The sequence below is a fragment of the Folsomia candida genome, unplaced genomic scaffold (genome assembly GCF_002217175.1).
Source record: "Folsomia candida strain VU population unplaced genomic scaffold, ASM221717v1 Fcan01_Sc007, whole genome shotgun sequence".
Lineage (NCBI taxonomy): Eukaryota > Metazoa > Arthropoda > Collembola > Entomobryomorpha > Isotomidae > Folsomia > Folsomia candida.
This window is the reverse complement of record NW_019091199.1, coordinates 1,996,668-2,015,730: the sequence shown is the minus strand read 5'-3', so window position 1 is coordinate 2,015,730 and position 19,063 is coordinate 1,996,668. Positions and strand designations below refer to the sequence as shown.

General features: G+C 40.0%; 2 protein-coding genes across 3 annotated transcripts; one reads left to right on the top strand and one right to left on the bottom strand.

The window, feature by feature from the left end:
- The first annotated feature begins 5,618 nt into the window (after window positions 1-5,618).
- Window positions 5,619-18,425, top strand: LOC110852085 (innexin inx2). 2 transcript variants are annotated; one of them, XM_035854006.1, is made up of 13 exons: window positions 5,619-7,355; window positions 7,429-7,557; window positions 8,128-8,179; window positions 8,255-8,283; window positions 12,724-12,752; window positions 13,351-13,418; window positions 13,579-13,593; window positions 13,691-13,741; window positions 13,931-14,344; window positions 14,426-14,457; window positions 16,239-16,337; window positions 16,697-16,733; window positions 16,830-18,425. In XM_035854006.1, the coding sequence occupies exons 1-13, from the start codon at window positions 7,339-7,341 to the stop codon at window positions 16,962-16,964; spliced, it is 1,107 nt and encodes a 368-aa protein (XP_035709899.1). In that variant the 5' UTR covers window positions 5,619-7,338; the 3' UTR covers window positions 16,965-18,425. The 2 variants fall into 2 exon arrangements, with proteins under 2 accessions (XP_035709899.1, XP_035709900.1); XM_035854007.1 differs by lacking the exon at window positions 12,724-12,752 and having other exon boundaries at window positions 5,622-7,355; window positions 8,238-8,283.
- Window positions 10,080-12,169, bottom strand: LOC118436284. Its single transcript, XM_035854008.1, has 4 exons — window positions 11,439-12,169; window positions 11,190-11,355; window positions 11,000-11,109; window positions 10,080-10,921 (listed from the first exon to the last, which is right to left on the bottom strand). Exons 1-4 carry the CDS (start codon window positions 11,500-11,502, stop codon window positions 10,275-10,277), a joined length of 987 nt encoding a protein of 328 aa, XP_035709901.1. The 5' UTR covers window positions 11,503-12,169; the 3' UTR covers window positions 10,080-10,274.
- Window positions 18,426-19,063: the final 638 nt, after the last annotated feature.

Sequence of the window (19,063 nt, the reverse complement as noted above, 5' to 3'; positions counted from 1 at the left end):
AAGCAAATGAGATAAAGAAAGACTGTTAGCATAAAGCATAAACTGGTGGAGAAAGGCATCGTGTGGGAGAAAGCGACCGGCTCATGAGGCGATGTGGAAGGAAAGCGTGTACATAAGTGCTGAGATATTGATGACGACGAGCCTCTAGCCTCGTGTGGTACACATGTTCGTACATACGACTGTAGGTACTTGGGTGGCTCTTCTTTTCCTGATAATATGCGACAGACAAGGAAGCAGCAATTCCACATGTAGCGAGTAAATAAGCAGAACCACAGCCCGTGAAGAAGAAGAAGAAGAAGAAGGAAGGATTGACAAAGTGGACTAGTTGGACTACGCTCATTTATTATCTTCTTCGTTCACTCACTCCAAGTACCAAGAATTTTTTTTAGTTTATTTCCATCAAGGAAAACCTGAGCGTTGGGAGAAAGTTGAACCGCAGAGTCACCGATTTCCTTGCATGTTTTCTTGTGATCGAGGCATAATATTGATCACGGGATAATATTCAATATCAAATATCACGCCTACCTGCCAACCGAGCACTTAATGTCGGGTTTTCGAGCATTAGTTGTGTAGGTAGACAAAAATGAATAAGCAAATTTGCATGTTGTCGTCAAAAATGTATTAACATTAAAATGTATGGGTTTATATTGATGCCGTTTTTAGGTCGCCAGACTTTTTGGCGTTTTTTATTCGATCCAGAATGAATGAAGAGAATGAAATCCGTGCAGAAAATTATTTTTCATCCGAATTTCTCTAATAAATAAGTTGGCATGAAAAGTGGGGATTTTAGTAATAAATAGCGTAGCATCTGCAGTTCATATTTCACGAGTATTTGTATCTGTCCATCAAACGGAGAGAAGTCCACCCTCCTCTAATCCCAGACACAACACGTTCCTTTCATGGCGTGGCATGGAAATTAGGATGGGTGTGTACCGCGAGAGGAAGGGCACCAAAACCAATCCAGCCAGCCTTACCTCCAATAAGTGTGTGTGCATATGTACGTAAATACGTCCGTGTGTGTGCGGTGTGTAGTAAAAAGAAGAAGAAAGTATCGCACAACAACATCGACTGAATTTGGAGAACGAAAACGAGTCGATAGAATTGAATCGACCTTTCATTCAAAGGAATAATTCACTCCGCTCTAATGACCCAGTTCGCTTCTCTCCTGCTTTATGCAAACCCGACAAGGCTCCGTCCACGCAAAGGAAAGAAAGAAAGGTGGAAATTATTATTGGGAGGGAGTTGCTGGTGACGCCAGGTTATACTTTCGGCCTTGTGTATTAAGAGGCATAGTTAGAGACGATGATGCTGCTGCTGCTTTCTCCTTATGACGAAGACAGCAATAAGGGCAGGTGTTGGTGGTGATGGTGATGTGTCGATGGTCTTGCATGTACATATTTATGAAACAAAATGCAAAAGAAGCACCGTGACTGAGGCGTATAAATTGCTGTGTAATATATTTGGTTTTAATGCCACACAGCGTCTTCTTAAGCTATAAGTCCTTCAATTCAAAAATATAGAGTAAATATACTTTGCTACTGGTTTGGCTTTCACTTTGTCGATCTGATTATGCTGATTATTCCAACCCAAGCTTGTCTACCCATATTGACGCTTATCTTCCTTTCTTGCAAGCCGACAGCACCAGCCAAACAATTGAATTGACGACGTACACACATTCATACCAATAACAATGCCACACATGCACACACAAACCCTGCCACAATTTGGTATTAATAAGTCCGCACCTCAATTTGAAGATGGGCGATAACCACGAAAACACTTTCCCCTCTACATAATGTTGTCCCATGTTGTTGCCGACGTCTGCGTAGGCATATATCCACTGATCTTGCCTTCCTTATTGTCGGGATTAGTGTCCTGTGGGTGGACTGCCTACTTGAATAGCAGTGGGTGCTGTTTGAGTAGTCACAGTCGATGCATACCTGCTTGGTCTACTTTCTCATCCATTCCTGCTGCCTTACTTACGCACTATTATTTTAATGGGATGAGACCAGCGAGGAAAGGAAGCTATCGGGCGGGGACAGTTTGCTTGATTCTCCTTTGACTGAGGACTCAGACCAACAAATGCAATTAATTTAGAATTTGTTCCACCTGATTTAAGGTGGGTCGGTCTTTCTTACCTCCTTTGACATAATTTAGGACAATAATCGATGGTTACCTCAATAAATAAACAATATGGTTGGATTTAGGCCTCTGAGCAATTTAGGGATGACTTCTTCGCTCTAGCAAAAAGCCAAACTCAGGACGACCTCGTTGTTTCCACATAAAGTCAATGTGCCCCCAATGGGACGCTGGTTTATGATCTGGCATTTCCACATTGCGTTTGGGATGGGAGTTGGAAGCAGCGAAATGAAACGTCGTCTTTGTCCTATATATTTCCTTCGTACGTATGTACACCATGCCACTTATTGCTATTCGCCATTATTGCTGATGGCCGTCTCGATTCGAAGTACGAGACGAGTGTGATGTTTTGTTTGGGCGGCAATACCATTCCGTCATTTCGCTCCCAAGACAGAGACGAATTTCAATAATTTGATTGAGGTTTCCATTCTTGTTTGTGAGCGTTTTGAAGGTAAATCCGAGTACGTCTGCTGCTCGAGATAAGTACGTGTTATCTATCTGCCAGAGTTGTGGGTGGTTGTCATTAAATTTCAAAGAGTTAGATTAGGACCATTATTAGCCTAACCGAGTTCATCATTTCATTCACTCGTTCGTTGTATGTACTACTGACTCAGAATTACTTCACCAAAAATTTGATTCCCGCTTCGTATCCCTACCATACTAATAGCATGGGAAGGATACCAGCGCGGGATGGAAAAGAAAAACTGAGTTGATATTAGTCGTTGTGCACTTTTTTTCCTCCTTTTTTCCACCATAACAATGTGTGTACTCGGCTTTCTCCGCTGTCCACCCCCTCCCTTGACGCTCGTGTAATCCTGATTCTCGTATAAATATTTATAGAAAATGCTTTATTTACATCTCAATAGAGATTAGGTAAGTGAAAGATAAGATTAAGCATGGATGGAGGGGAAGACACGGCTTGTTGTTATTGTTATTACTGTGTTATCAGAGCTGGACAGGTTTTTGTTTGAAAGGTCCGTCTGCTGCTGTGTACAATACTGTCTTCTGACCCTTATTTCTGACAACGGTATCGTCAGCGGAGACCCAATAATAATACATTATAGACATTACTCAAGTAAACTGACACATACACACATGAGCTATCCGCGAGGACGACGTTGTTGGGCTGGACATTGGCATGTGGCAGATAATAATAAGAAAATGTCTTGTATCAGTCGTGGTTTACATTATGCTTTCTCCTCTGCTAGGCTGCTGCCTGAGGAGGAAAAGAGGTGAACCATCCTTGAAATTATTTATGGCACTCTTTCTCTCTTCACTCTCTTCTACAACTCTCTCTCTCTCTCGTCCATAAGTGAGAGTGAGGAGAGAAATTTGGGAAATCCGTCCAAAATCCAAAAAAAAGTTATTCCCCTGCCTCGGCTCAACAACTAGCATTCATTCCATAACACATAGCCCCGGCCACAACCACCACCTCAACCAAAGTGAATTTCGTGGTTTGGGTTTAGTTAGTATGTAAGGAAAAATATATATAGCAATGAATTCGTTTCGCATGGCATCAGGGCGAAAAACCTTCTTCCTTTGTCCATTTATCACTTCTGGTCTTGCTCGTCTTGCCTGAGAAATATGGAACGATGGTGTACATCAACCTAGACCAAACTGGACGGATAATAGACTGGCGGATGGACAAATGCACCCAATTCATGTCGAGTTTCATGTCCAACCAGCCAATCCAGTCCACTCAAAGTGGTTGATTCTATGACTCCAATACCAGAAAATGTTTGTATTGTGTTTCACCCACTGGACATACATACAGACATTCACAAAATACATACGTACGGACTGGCGGAGAAAAAAAAAGTGATTGAGGGATGAACCTTCTCAAACCGACAGCATGCTGGCTTCCTACCTGTGCTCCTGCTACTGCCACTACTTCAGAGGTATGGCCAAGAACTCCCTCCTCGTCTGCTGCCTCTGTGTACACATGTACAAACAAGTAGCCGAGCCATCACCTTTCTTCTTGTGAGGATTAATGCGGATTGGATATGACTCTGCAATGGATGCAGCGATATGGTTCAATTTATGGCTCCGAGGCGGAAGGAAGATAGAGAAAGAGAGAGAGAGAAAGCATGGAAAAGCAATCTATGAGAGCCAGAAGCATTTAATAAAAGCTAATTCCTCACCAGACGGCAAGTACTCGCCCTTCCTCCTCTCCCGGCCTGCCTGCCTATATTTCAATATCATTTCCATTATCCATTCACTCAACCAGACCCACCGACCGACCGACCGACCGATCAGTCTTCTACCCACCTACATTCAGACCTATTACCAGTATTCATATGCACACACACACAACTGGCCAATATATTCCATGGAAGGAAGCCACCAACTTTTTACAACCGCATGCACCCGTCCTCTCACTCACTCGCCTCTTATCTTACTTTCAGAAGTGGCCCTACTTTCTCCATCCCATGTCCGCTAATTCACATTTTCCCAAGGACCAACTGGAAATTTTCAGAGTTTGCATCATCAAATTCCCCACTTGTTAAGTAATTGCATCCATCGGAAGAGCATGCTGCTTTGTTGGAGGGAATAAGCAGTGGACAAAAAATTGGACCGTACTTATTTGTCTCTTTATATGTCAAACCACTTTGTATAACAACAACAACAAACAAGACAACTCGTTTCGTGGTGCTAAAGTGTTGTTGAGTTTGGATTTTGTGCTGGTCCGTGTGTAGTTTGGAAGTGGAGTAGGTGTCAGTTTTAGTGAAAGTTGGTCTGTGTGCCGACTCTGGTTTTCCCCACTGCCACTGTTTACATGGGTTGGTTATCTCATCCAATTCTCAATACAACATTATCCCACCATCACAATCACATCAACCCTCGGACAGGTTAATGAATTTCACTTTGTTCCCACCACTACTCGCCCAATATGAACCTTCTCATGTTGTGGCCTAATGTACTGAGGAGCTGCAGTCTCTCTGATGTTGGAGTAATGCAACCCTTTCCTTCTCTCTCCCCGTCTCATAATAGCAACACAAACAAACAAGAGCTGGACTGATTTAGATTACAATTTCATATTACGTATTTCCTTCCTCCTCCAACGTGTAAAAGTAGTCAACTTCCTCCTTCTCCTCCTTTTTCCTATGGCGCGATGATGGAGACAGTAATATGACGACCCAGCGTTGTTGGAGTAGACACCCTACGTCGTTTACGTGCTGCAGCACAAGCAGAGGAACAAAGGTGACGAAGGAAATCAAAATTGGAATTGTTATGGAGAACCCCCACCACTCCCAGACGAAAAATAATGAGTGTCCTCCCACCAGGTGAAAGTGGAAGTGTGTACGATACAGCTAATAAGTTGAGTGAAAGCGAGCGGGTGTCAGGCTCGCCTCCCAACTTCACGTTACGAACTTAGTAACCCATTGCCCCGTATTGTTACCAACCTCTTTATACCAGCAACCTCTTTTGTTTCCGGATTTTATTGTAATATTTTGTCAAAGTGCTAGTGAGTGAAAGTGAAAACAATGAGTGGTAACAATAACGGAGAGACGGAATTAATCGGAACCTGCTGATGACCATGCTAACCGTCCGTCCGTGCTACAGAAATACACATTTCTCATGTTCATCTTATTCTATTCTGAGAACATGAACCGTACAAACAAAGTGACCAACAAGGCGACGATGATGAGGACAACCGAGTACGTGTAGCACACACGGAGCTGACTTGTGGGCCAGTCAGTATTTGTCTTTGATGTGGTGGTGGTGCGACAAAATAATAACGTGCGAATGTGTGGGAGGGCGTTAAGTGGAAAAATGTTTAATCCGTGGGTTCGTTCTGGCATTATGCTCACTTTCTGAATGGACACTTGCCCCAAAATTTGTTCACTCGCCCCTCATCCATCGCGGTGGTGAAAGTCGGAGTAGTTGTATCTGATTCAGCGTCTGGTTTGTCTGGCACGGTGCTCCTCTTGCATGGTTCGTGGTGGTCGTGGTCGTGGAGGGAATGCAGCTCAAACACACTAAATCTTCTCTCTCACCTCACACTCAACTCACTCACCTTTCCTCATCCCATCACAACGCATCAACCAAGGGTCGGGGGAGAGAGAAAGCGGCTACAACCCTGCGTCTCCTCTTTCACAATCCCAGCTAATTCACTCGCAAGTGTGTCTTCTCCTAACTAACTGACTGACTTACTCCTCGCCTCTGGCTTCCCAGACTCAAGTTGGTTTCCATTCAGTAATAAATAAATAATTACAAAAAATCATACTCTGATTTAAAGTATAAATCGTACAATGAGAAGACTTGTAAAAAGATAAGATCAAAGTGAGACAATTTCAGCAGGAGGGAATCTGCATGCACGCTAGCTGTCATGTGTGCCGTGGTTTTCTTGTGGAATTATCGAGTGAGCATGGAATAATAGTAAAAATCAGAGCAACGAGTACCACTACAGTCTCGCACACATACTTGAACCCCCACTTTCCGTCGAAATATCACTTTCCTCCACTTTCACAACCGTGTCTCTTGGTTGCGAGTGAATAATAAGGACTCGACTCAAGTAGTGTTCACTTTCTCGCCTTCTTCCCCATATCGCCTGGCCTGTTCATTCACACAAAACTTGATTCATTTGAAGAAGGAAGGAACGTTCTGGGGATTTGTTGACACTTTCGCCCGGTTTCTCATTTTCCCAGTCCGTTCACAATCTTTGTGTTCAATACGTGTATCAATGAGCTATCAAAATCACTGTCAATTTCAACAGCAGCCAATCCTAACTACTAATTAATTACAGAAATATCATCAAGTCCTGGACAATGGGGTCCATCAGTAGTAAAGCGTGAGTCACATTCGGAGTCCACAATAGTTTCCGCCTGGGAGAAGATAATGCAATTAACGACACTGCATACATTTGTCACCTTTTTTCTGTCCAGAGTTGTTGTCCAGTGCACAATAAGTACGCAATAGTTCCTCCTGCTCCCCTTCCTTCGCTGCCGAGGTGAAGGGGATGAGGGGAAGCGAATCTGATTTCCTGGACGAGATTCATCAGTTAGCTGGGCAGGCTGGTAATGTGGATGCTGAAAAGACAAGTGAAAGTTGAACGAATTTCGCCATGACGTGAGACATTTGTTGAGAAATCGTCATCAGAGTTGGACCGTTTCTTGAGATGAAAATATCTTAAGTGTGAACAGAACGGTTGAATGTTTTGCTCCGGAGTGACTTTCAGCTGTGTGCGTGGGATTAATAATGATCGACGTTTTTGGGTAAGTTCTCTTTGATACAAAACGCCACGTGATGCGTGTGGTTTTCTTCTCAAGGGTTTCATTTGTTTCACAGGTGCATAAAAGCATTGGTTAAGCTTGAGAGTATTTGCATCGACAATATCGTATTTCGGTTGCACTACAAAATAACCGTGATCTTACTCATAACGTTTTCCTTGCTGGTTAACTCAAGACAATATTTTGGGTAAGTATGTACGCTATTTATCGAGTGTGTAAAATTAAGGTGGATCATACGGAAGTAAGTAAAAGGAGGGTTGCAGTGGTGATCTCTATGACCGTGGTTAAATTAGTCTGAGATTTCAATAAATCGTCTGATAAATCGTGCGCTTAGGAGAAAGCTTCACTACTTGGCACTCTCAGATTTTGATGCCCATTGTATGTGGTTTAGTATCATGGGTGCACAAAAATCCCACACCCACTCTAAAGAGATATAAGAATATAATTGTGAAAGAATTTTCAAAATCCGAATAAAAGTAGAGTTTTGGCGAAAGTTTTGACAAGTGAAAGCACTACTTTCTCCGTTCTCTGGGCATCTTTGAGTGGGTGTGGCGGGTGCAAGTGTGGTCATGGAATCAAACCACTTGGGGGTTCGTATTCATTCATGGGATACTACAACATCTACAAAGGCTATCGAAATTTGAGCGTGACAAGTAGTGAAGCTTTCCTCCATAGTTAGTTGCACCTTCTTAACACAACATAAATATGTATGTAATTCTAAATATGAATGAATTGTCATTTCTCATCTAATCCTCAGTGACCCCATTGATTGCACATCGACTAAGGAGCTGGAGAGAGTGATTGACACGGTAATTGAAATATTGAATTGAAGTTGAATTGAATTGAATTGAATTGAATTGAAATCAGTACTGCTGGATGCACAGCTACATCACATCGGGTACCACTGGAGACCGTAAGTCATTATCTATTTCCCTTCACATGCACACTTTCACAAACAATATTTCTTCTTGCTCAAACACACAAACCAATAATGCTAAAAAACATAAGATTAGTGGATTGCAATCCACCATGGGACAATTTGATCGACTGGGATCGTTGGGAACTCAAATTAAAAATTCCGCGGATGAAATTTTTTTCTCATCCGAGGTCAAATTTTCAAGACCTACACCACAGTGGTGTAGGACGGTCTCAAAGGAATTATGTAACTATACACCAGTGCTGCAATTCGTTTTTATGAGGTTAAAGAATATTTTGTTTAAAGAAGTTTTATATATAAATTTAACCAACAAATGTAGAGAGAATAAAGAATATTATCGACTTTCTCCCTAAAAAAATACCATTTTTGATCAAATTTCCCTTAGTTTCCATTGGTGGTTTTGGGCCCCCTTTTTTGGGAAGTTTTTTATTTTATTATTTTTTTGTGTGGTTATACAAAACAAATGATAATCCCATAAATATGTTATTGCATGTTTCCATGAGCAATGATTGGGTTGGAAAATGGGAAGAAAATTAATTAATGATTGGCAATGTTTAGCGTTATACATATATTTTAGTGTTTAATTAAGGAGTGACAAATGGGTTTTTGGCAAGGTAGCTATGACAAATCTTGTCCCCCTATAGTCCTATAGCAACTATAGGGGGACAAGATTTGTCATAGCTACCTTGGGTTTTTGGAGTGTAAAAAACGCATTCCTTATTCAAATTTTATAATTTTTTATGTGATGTACGCTATATCTCAGCTAAGGATTTTTATCCCCTTGTGCTCCAGAAACGTATTTTATTCCAGTAGAACGAGCTTTTGCCGCACGCTCGCCATAGCTGCTTCGCCACGCTTTTCCGCAATTTTATTAATAAGATTTGAGATGACCATTCGAAATACTGCCAAGTTTTTCGGTGGATTCTTTCAATTGGAGTATTCCCTCTTTGGTAATGCCCAAAAACTTTCAATTGGACAATAAGGGTTATATTGGGAGCGTTATCCACTTCCTCGTCGAAATTCGCTTTTTTGTCTCGAAGAAAGTCAGTCACAATTCTCTGATTATAACAAACTGCCAGAACAAATCCTATGTTTTTTCGATAACATAGGTCAACCTGTTTATGATACAGCCCTTTGGCCAACGTTTAAAATTCAAATTCTTCAAAATTATGACCTATTTAAAAAAATCTCCATTTTAGTCGATTGCGAGCAAAATTAGGCACATTTCCTTCCTTTTGAATTTATATTTTTTAATATATATTTTTTCTCTCCCTATGAGTTATACTTTAACCTAGTATCACTGTCAGGATGATCGGTGTAGTATGTTTCGATATCCATGATGATAAACTTGGCTGAGTTTTCCTCGTAATGTTTTTAAGAAAAATTTATACCGTTAGGCTTAACTCCTCGTGTTTCATTTGAATCGTATTTTAGGGAGGTTGTACCTGGATTATCTGTGAAGCCTATCTTCTTGACTTTAATTTGGTGTATATATCACCTACAAAATATCACCTTGAAAGCGTCAGCTCCAACAATAATATGTCACATCTGTTGGGTGCACCCCCACTATCCCCAGCCAAACCAGATGATTGTGTTAAAACGGTTGTTTACATTTTTATATGAACGTCGCGGGTGTAATTTTACTCTGACACATGACGTGTTTTGCAATTACCTTAATATTAAAGTTCAACTTTTATTTAGTCGAACTATAAACATGACAACTACTATGTGAATAATGGAATTGAGGCATTCTGAGACAGTTGTCGGTGATTAGCACTGAAAGTTATTTATTTATTTCCATATTAAGTAATGTAGTACAATTACATTTGCGGAGTTTATTAATTCAAATAAATCTTTCTGACAGACAACTGAAAAACTGAGTATGTTGAAAAGTAGGAATACAATAGCTGATTAAAAAGAGAAATAATTCATACTGTGTTAATATGTGTGATGAATAACATTCTTATTTACTGGGTATGTTGGTTGCGTCGGCGTAGGTTCTTATAACAATGGCGTGCACTGTTGGTTGTTACATGCCCTCTTGGTTCGAGTCCAACATTAATACCCGGAAAGACGTCCGCAATTATTCTCCCAAATGTTGCCCGTGCAATTGTTGGATCTTCTGTACACCATCTTTCATATTGCTCGTACACGTCTCCTTTCAAGATGTACTGATTATTGGTATTGTTTCCAAGTTCGTAGTTTTGATGAAGCCAAATCCTTGCACGCAAAACAGCTCTTGATATTGGGTAGGTTAAATTGCGAAAACCGCCTTCATTTTCATTATCTTCAGGATTGGCCTGCATGAATAACCATTCGTTTCGACAGGAGAGTGACAGTGTTTCTTGCTCTTGGTTCCAAGGGGTTGATTTCGGTGCAGCTGGATCAGTCGTGTAGACAGTTCCATTCGGACCTCGGTGATACTCCCGGTACGTTACGACGACTGCTACAACGAATCTCGAAAAGGGAGTCTTATTGGCCAATGCATCAACAGTTGGGATAATTGGGCGTATTTGCGGAATCGTCTTCGAGATCTGAATAATTTGTGCAGCAAATGGAAGCAAGATTCTGAATGCGATTGGTGGACAAAGGATACAAACAGCATCCAGAAACCCTACATAAATTTTAGTCAATCTATTAGTAAAATCGCACATTATCTAAACAGGAAAACACTATCATGACAAAATCATACCTCTTAGCCCCATCTTTGCCATCTCAGCTGATTCCATTGTGTAGGCGTAAATTTTTAATCCAAGGGCTTCATCGGGCAGATAGTCCATCTCGCCGGATTGCAGAAAAAAACTAGGAATACAAAACATACATATCTACTTGCTATTTCTAATTACTGTTTTTATAATGCGTGAAGATTTTATAATACTTACCCTGCTCCACAACCATCGCAGCCAGTGCTCTCATCTAGCCCTTTCATGCTCTGTATTCTCCGTGCCCTTGCTTCCTCCTCAACGTCCCCGGAAGTAAAGTTAACCAGAATATGCCCGTTTAAAACTTTGTTGCGATCACGTAAACTAACGTACCATACTTGAAAAGCTGAAAAAATTGTAGATGTTAGTCTCCAAAAGTTTTTGTACTATATTATCTTTACGAAAATACAAAGACTTTACGTTTCTTACGTTTGTTCTCCTTTTCTCCATCTTGGTATAACAGTATGCCATCCTTGTAGACTTTGCACTTCATGTTGAAAATGGGACGAAAAGTTGTTGAGTTGCTTTCAAAGAAAATATATTTCGTTTATTAATAATAGTTTGGTCGAGCAACAGACTTCTTCTCTCTTTGCCGTCCAGTGAGAGAGTGATGAAGATCCACGGCGAGCTCATCGCTTATATAGCGGCTAGTGGATAGCATTGTTCCCACATTGTGGGAACAATCAACCGTTCCCACAATGTGGGAACAATCAACCGTTCCCACATTGTGGGAACAATCAACCGTTCCCACATTGTGGGAACGATCAACAGTTCAACAGGAACAATGCTATCCACTAGCCGCTATATAAGCGATGAGCTCGACGACGACCCATCCTTGACATGCCGGACCTCTTCTCGTCACCCCACGTCCTCTCAATGAACACATCAGTCTAATAACTTCGCTTCGAACACAACGGCCCTTTTTAGGGCCACCACTTATTCCTGAGAGCAGCCTGACCCCACATTCAATTCAATTCAATTCAATTTGCTTTTATTCAAGTGTCATTCACATTCAGTTGACACGTAAATCCTTCCTCCCAGTTCCTTCCCTCGTTGGACAACTATTGGAAGTGCCCTTCCATCAGCAAAGGTGATGGGAATCCCACGGTGACCCTCGGTGTTAGATTGGGGGGGGGAATAGTGGTGGAGAGAACAGTGGAAGAATGTTGTGTCTTATTTACGAGTAATGGGAAGTTTTTATTTCTCGTGGTTTTAACTTTCCAAGATTTGTGCGTGCTCTACTTTTGTATTTTTATAGTAGGGGTGGCTTGTTAGAGTGCTTTTGAAACTTTATTTTCACTCACTCTTTCTAATTTTAAGAATTAAAAATATTCCAAAAGGGCTGACGGAGTAAACAAACTACCAGGGCCGTAGCCCGCCAGCCTCCCCACATTGACAGTGTATCTGCGTAGCTTCACTCTGCTACTGGTTTAGGGTGTTAAAATTATGGACCTAGGTTCTGTTATGTAATTCTGGCTCGTCGTTCCTAAGAAATTCTGATTCAAAATGGCTATTGTTTGGCTATTGCTAATCCGTAAAATAGTGTGAATACAGAGATGGATATGCGTAGGATAGAATGGAGTAGTTGGCAAATAGTTCACTTTTTAAATTGACAACTATTGTTGGATGCATAGGTTAGACGATCATGAATTATGATGAGTACCGGAGCTGGTAAAAAATTCCTAAAACCCAATTGTTTTTTGTTTGTGTGTAGTTATATCACTGTGGGTCAGGCTGGAGATCGTAAGTCAACATCCTTCTTTCACGCTCTCACACGAACAAACATATCTTGCTGGTCAAACATAGAAACCAATAATGCTAAAAGGAGATAAGATTAGCGGATTGTCATGTCAGTTATTATTGAGTCATGATGGCGGTCGTTGCTTTTTCTATTATTAACTTCCGCCAACGTGCGTTTTTTTGTCAACTGGCAGTGAATAATCCAAGTTCAAAGTCAAACGTCAAGGCAAGCGTGACAATGTAATCCATCGCAAAGCAGCCAAGTCAACAAACATGCAGAGAAAGTAAAAATGCTTTCACTCCTCGTTCTTGGTCCTGCATGTTTATGCTGCAACACGTTTGTGAAGAATTTAGTGGCGAGAGTGTATCATGTTTCTAATACCCATTTTGAATTAGGATTTCTTGAAAGCAAGGAAATTATGCATGTTCTTGTTGTGACGGTTATGACGTCTTTATAATTTGATTAGATTTCTCTGGACCGGATTTACATACTATATATCACATTTAACATATGCTTCTCGAAAATTTTCCAACACGAATATATATCATTTCATGATAACAATAAGTTAATTCCTATCAGTGGGAAATATTTCTGTTTCAGAACAAGGTTTGGAAGTGCCCTTTCCTGGAGTTCGACCGAAGTTCCCCGGTGACACAGAAAACTATCAGGTGAGTGAGAGGAAGTGATTAAAGTGAAAATTAGTGTTAGAACTTTAATAATAGCGTAAGTATTTATAGCGTAAGTATTTAGCGTAGCGTAGTATTAGCGATACTTTATGGCATAAATGAGGCTAATAATATGAATTTTATTTTCCTATTGCTGCGTTAGCGTTACTATCAATGGGTGAGTCTTTTTATAAATTGAGCTTGAAATTTCTGAAATTTTAAATATATATTTCGTATGTAGCAAGATAGCTAATGTCATGTTTTCTTCGTCTTAGGTCGGCTTCTACATCTTTTTCCAAGCATGCACCTTCTTCTTGCCGCGCTACGTAAGTTGCTACGTTTTGTTTTCTCCATCATTGGTAGTGAAATCCGAATAGGTTTCTTATTCAAAGGACATGATAAAAACTTTTAAAAAATCCACGATTCCTTAGTTAAATCTCATCTCAAATTTAGTAGAACCAGGTAAAATGTGGTTGACGATGGTTGTGAAAGTGGCTGTTACATGCTTGGCGCAGGTGTGGCGCTACTGCTGGGAGGACGGGCGCATGAAAGCGCTGGTGGCGAATTTGACGTCTCCCATCCACACGGACTTTGAGCTGGTTCGGATGAGGCAGCGGATCATTATCGACTACTTGTACTCGAACGTGGGGACTCACCAAGCCTATGCCTTCAAGTTTTTCTTCTGTGAAGTGTTGAACTTTCTAAACGTAATTTTTCAAATACTCTTGACCGACGCGTTCCTCGGATATCAGTTCACGACTTATGGCTTCGAAGTAATGACTCATTTAAGGATGAGTGAAGAGCCTCCAGAAAAACGGACTGATCCAATGTCACGGATTTTTCCTAAAGTCGCTCAATGTACGTTCACGACTTTTGGCCATGCCGGCTCGAAGAACACTTACTCTGCCATTTGCATCCTGAGTATTAACGTGAGTCTTAACTACGGATCATTATTGGGTACAAATAAAATTATTTTTCAAGTTATTTATGTAAAATATCCCATTTTCCAGATTCTCAACGAGAAGATTTTTATCGTTGTATGGTAAGACCTCGTTCACTTTCTCTCACTCATTACATGTCACATTGTAGCATTATTTAGTTTTGAAGATTATTAGCCATTAATTTAATTGAAAGTACGTATGTACATGTCATGGGGTGATCTGCACACGGTTTTAATACAACCATAAAGTCTTCCTAATTATCGCAGTAACAATTACCCCAGTGACATGTTTGTAGTTTATCGTGTGTAAGATGCTCCAGGCATTTACATAATTGGAAATAACTCCTTAAAAGCATGCGATCTGCATAAAATCTTTGAGATGTCTATAAAGTGAAAGCACTCAATATTTTGCACACTTTCTGCATATTCAGCACCAGGATGTTTCGTGTCTCTTTATTTTATCCTACTATTTGAGAAGATCAGATGGCTGGATCTGAAGATCTGTCGACTGTAGCTGTTAGTGGGGGATCACATTATGCATAGATTGGAAAGTTTGCTTTGTTTGTTTATTTTACGCTAACTTGGTCTCATCGTCTAACCAACGTGGAGGTTCTCAGATTTGCGAATTGTGCATATACACGCTGTTTCGGTTTCATTTCCCTTGATTGTGGGTTTCTTTAAGGATTAATGATCAGCGGGGCGAGAATGAACAATGCCGAAACCATTCCAACAAACCACGCAGAGAAAACCAATGTTGGTTTGTCGCAACCAACCAACAGCACCGCCGTATAAATATGTATGCTTTGTGCTTCATGGTGATAACGTCACAATAATGAACACACTACAACGGGTGGATACATTACCACTTTCCGGCCAAACTTATTACTAATTTATTTAGTTTGGGTCCACTGCTTCCCCTCTAATTTGATTCAAATCAAGAACACTGATATGAAATTGAATACTATCCCAGATACCAAGTGCATTTATGTATAAGCAGCTAAATTGGGGCACTCCTTTCCCCTCGCCACTTTCACCACTCGGAGGGAGAGACAGTTCAGCCACCTTCGCCCGATTTCATTTGAGACTCTTAATACAAGTCATTATTGCAGCAAAAATGTATTTTTCAGAGCACTTTCACGTCCAACGGGGATGTCAGCAGACGCTGTGCTGTGCTAAAGATAGACTTCTTGCGGAATTGCATTCAGTCAATTTTTTATAAAAAGAAAGATCTAGCAGAGTCAGAAAGAGAAGGTTGTCTCAACTTGAACTATGAATGAATCCACGAGAGATCTCCAGCACGATCACAATTTCTTTAAAAAAAACAAGTAAAATAATTCATCGTTTTGATTTGAAAGTGAAATGAGGGAATCACACGAGAAAACAATAGAGATGGATGGTCTCGCTCGCCTTGGACACGGGAGCGGAATTAATTACAATCTTTCACAATCTGAGAGAGGCGTCTTTCGTCAAATTTTGTTGTGAAACACCGAGACGAGCGTGGAGACATTGTGATGTGTTGAGCTGCATGGAGTTTATAATGTGCATATTATTTTTGTTGGGGATTAAACAGTTTAATTAATAAACTCGTCCAGGAGTATTCAAGGTCAATATTATCACGTTCTGTTTGCTTTTCTCGTTTACTTTCTCCAACTTTCACCACCACAAATACTCACCTGACGCTACTATGCATACGTTTTGTATGCATTTTGTTATTTTTAGCCTGAAACTTATAAATAGAGTGGTTAAATTGTAATCTAAATTTGTATCGTTGTTGGAGGAATGCAATACTATTTCCGTATTTCACGACACAAGTTTTGCTTTTGTTTTGAAAAGCCGGCATAGTTTAAGGAAATGTTTGCTGATTCTAATTATATTTTGTGCAGGTTCTGGTATTTAATCCTGGCTGTCATAACAGGAAGCGGCCTGATCTTCCGTATCCTAACAATAGCCTGTCCTCCTCTTCGAGTCTGGCTGCTGACAAGGTAGGCCCTGCTCATATCCTAATTAATCCTGAGGTGCACTTGAAAACAAATATGCAGCGGTACAACACTACGACGAACTTCAACATAAATAGTTTTAGTAAAAATTAAAGGGTTTATTACAAATGTATTTTAGTGTCCAATGTGTACATTGTCATTTAGTCCTTAATTCCAAAATCTGGCTTTCTTCATAGAAAAAAGCTTAATTTTGTCCCACTCATCTAAATATGTACATATGTAGAGCATTTATAATGAGCAAAGTAAACTTAAACTAAAATCATACGCCCAAAATGTTAAACTTTCTGGGTGAAAGCTTGATAACAGCGATTTAACATGTTTGGTGATTTGTCTAAACCCGACAGGAAATCTCGTGCAGTAGAATCCTTTGTGTTCACAAAGGTAAGTTTTATACGGTTTGGTAAAGACTGGTGAAGGGAGGAGAATATTTGAAATAATTTATTAACACGACGTGTGACACTCGTTTTTGACCCACAGTTAGCGAACGAACTCAACATAGGAGACTGGTTTATCCTCTACCAGGTGGGCAAGAATTTAGACGAACTTGTATTCGGAGAGCTGCTGAAAGGACTAGCCCACCGATTTGGATCTTTACGGAAAACCAGCGTTTGATGGTGGGCCCCAGATAAGTCCTGATTTCATGCAATACATTTACTATTATTATTCTTATAACTAATTAAGTACGTAAATAAGTAGAGTACATTCTTAACATTTTCAACCAATACTGTACCAAGTGACGACATATACTATGTAATAGAATGGTAAATATTATGACAAGACAGAGCCCTTCTACATTTGTGCAGGCAGTTATCAGTTCATGTTAGTCCTTCTGAACCACTTTTTCCGTATTATTGTGTTACATATATTCGTGACATGATCAACTATTTATGTAGATTACGATCAAATGTCTCTTCTCAAACTTTCACTTTTTTCTTTAGCTTACTCTACTTTTTTAGAAACCAATAATTGTGCAATTGGCTTACTTGGTCTTTATTTGTATTTATAGAGTACAAACAAAAAGTACACTAGGGTCAGGAAATTGTGCATTTTATAAAAATGTGTTAGAGATATTGTAGCGTAATGTAATAACCCAATGACTTATATTTTTTCATACGAATCGTCAGTTCCACTTTGTTCATCCAATAAGCCAACTAGTTAACATTAATGTGGTCATTCTAATTGTAGTTTAAAACACCTTTTTCCCCTGTGTAAAATTACGAAGGATTGAAACAGAGGCGAGATATCTACTGTTTCATAGACGATAAGTGTATCTATCAACACGGTGGCCGTTTGTGGGCACCTCGAGTCCGTGGAATTACTATTCTCGACCAGGCGACACTGGTAAAAATATTAGTCCCGTGCTCAAAATAAGGAGAGGACGGGAATAATCCAGGGTGAAAGTGATTCTGATTCAACTCCCAACCCCACCACACACTTCTTCTCGTATACTTCTGCTGCCGAACTGTTATTTATAGTGTTAGATAAGTAAAAGTAAAGCTACAATAACTGCCGACCCACCACCACCACCACCGCCGCCACGTAAAACTGACCGCCGCTTGTTCGCAGACTTCCATTATTCCCACTATGTGTTACGAAAGAGGGGAAATGGTCGGAAGGCTCTCATGGTGAAACGACTTTTAGCTCACTTTATTGTCCTCCCGAGTGAAAAGCTTTGTCCAGCATGGCAATTTTTATCTGAATTGTAAAATCCCGCTAAAATTTTTTCATATGGTCAAAAATTACCAATAACTTTTTAATGTTCAATTTTTAAAGCCGATTCAATAATTTTGCAATAAAAAATATTTTATTGCGTTCTCATACGATTTTTTTGTGCTGCTTGGAATGAGTGCATTTATGTATTTAGAGAGAATTTTGACCAATTCCCTTCGGAAGCAAGCAACTCTCGTCAGTCAGTCAGTCAAGTCAACGAAATTTCTGTAATAACAAAGGAAACCAATAATAATCTACGCATTATAATTACGCTGCTGGTTGGGTGCTTTTGAGGTATATAAAAGTGAACGATTTGAATAAGTAATAAACTTGGCTATCTTCCAATACATAGAGCGAAAAATATGTAAGCAAACTAATTCTCCAAATTTACTTGTTTCAATATTGAGACAGCCACGCATCCTCCATTTACGTACGTATCCACCTTTATGCATACGTTAATATAGCACAGTGGGTTTGGGCATGCCATATTTTAGATTTAGACGGGTTGTGACAATTGTTGGATTGGACTACATACGCATAATAATCATATTGACTTGTGGGTATTTTTGTTTTTCGCGTAAAAATCCAATATCATATTGCATTTTAGCATATCCAAGTGGAATATGAAGTTGACTCCAATCGCCGTCTTGATCAAGTTGTACAGTGAATTATTGATGAATACCGTCAACCGTTTGATGATTTGTAAATTCACATGACATTTTACGGCCGTGAACTGTAAATATTTAAGACAACGACTGGCTGCTTATCAGGCAAAAATTGGGACGAATAAATATATGCATATATAGAAAAAGAAATATTTCTTACATAGCTAAAACAAACCCGTTTATTTTGCAGCTGGGGCAAGTAGATGTTCTACAGAAATAAGAACATTGCGACATTACATAATTGTAATAATAGGGTGTCGCGTTTACACAGTAAATCAGATTTCGGCGTGATTTTATCCCCTTTGTAATGACTGATTAATACAACTTTCTCTGGTC

Bases quoted from the DNA above. Each gene is read 5' to 3' on its own strand.
- LOC110852085 (XM_035854006.1), top strand. The intron at 8,284-12,723 runs GTAAGTCATTAT...GTTTGTGTGTAG, and splicing joins ATCGGGTACCACTGGAGACC to TTATATCACTGTGGGTCAGG. The intron at 14,458-16,238 runs GTAAGACCTCGT...TATTTTGTGCAG, and splicing joins AAGATTTTTATCGTTGTATG to GTTCTGGTATTTAATCCTGG.
- LOC118436284 (XM_035854008.1), bottom strand. From the start codon at position 11,502: ATGAAGTGCAAAGTCTACAAGGATGGCATACTGTTATACCAAGATGGA. The intron at 11,110-11,189 runs GTAAGTATTATA...TTGTATTCCTAG, and splicing joins TGCGATGGTTGTGGAGCAGG to TTTTTTTCTGCAATCCGGCG. The intron at 10,922-10,999 runs GTATGATTTTGT...AAATTTATGTAG, and splicing joins GGCAAAGATGGGGCTAAGAG to GGTTTCTGGATGCTGTTTGT.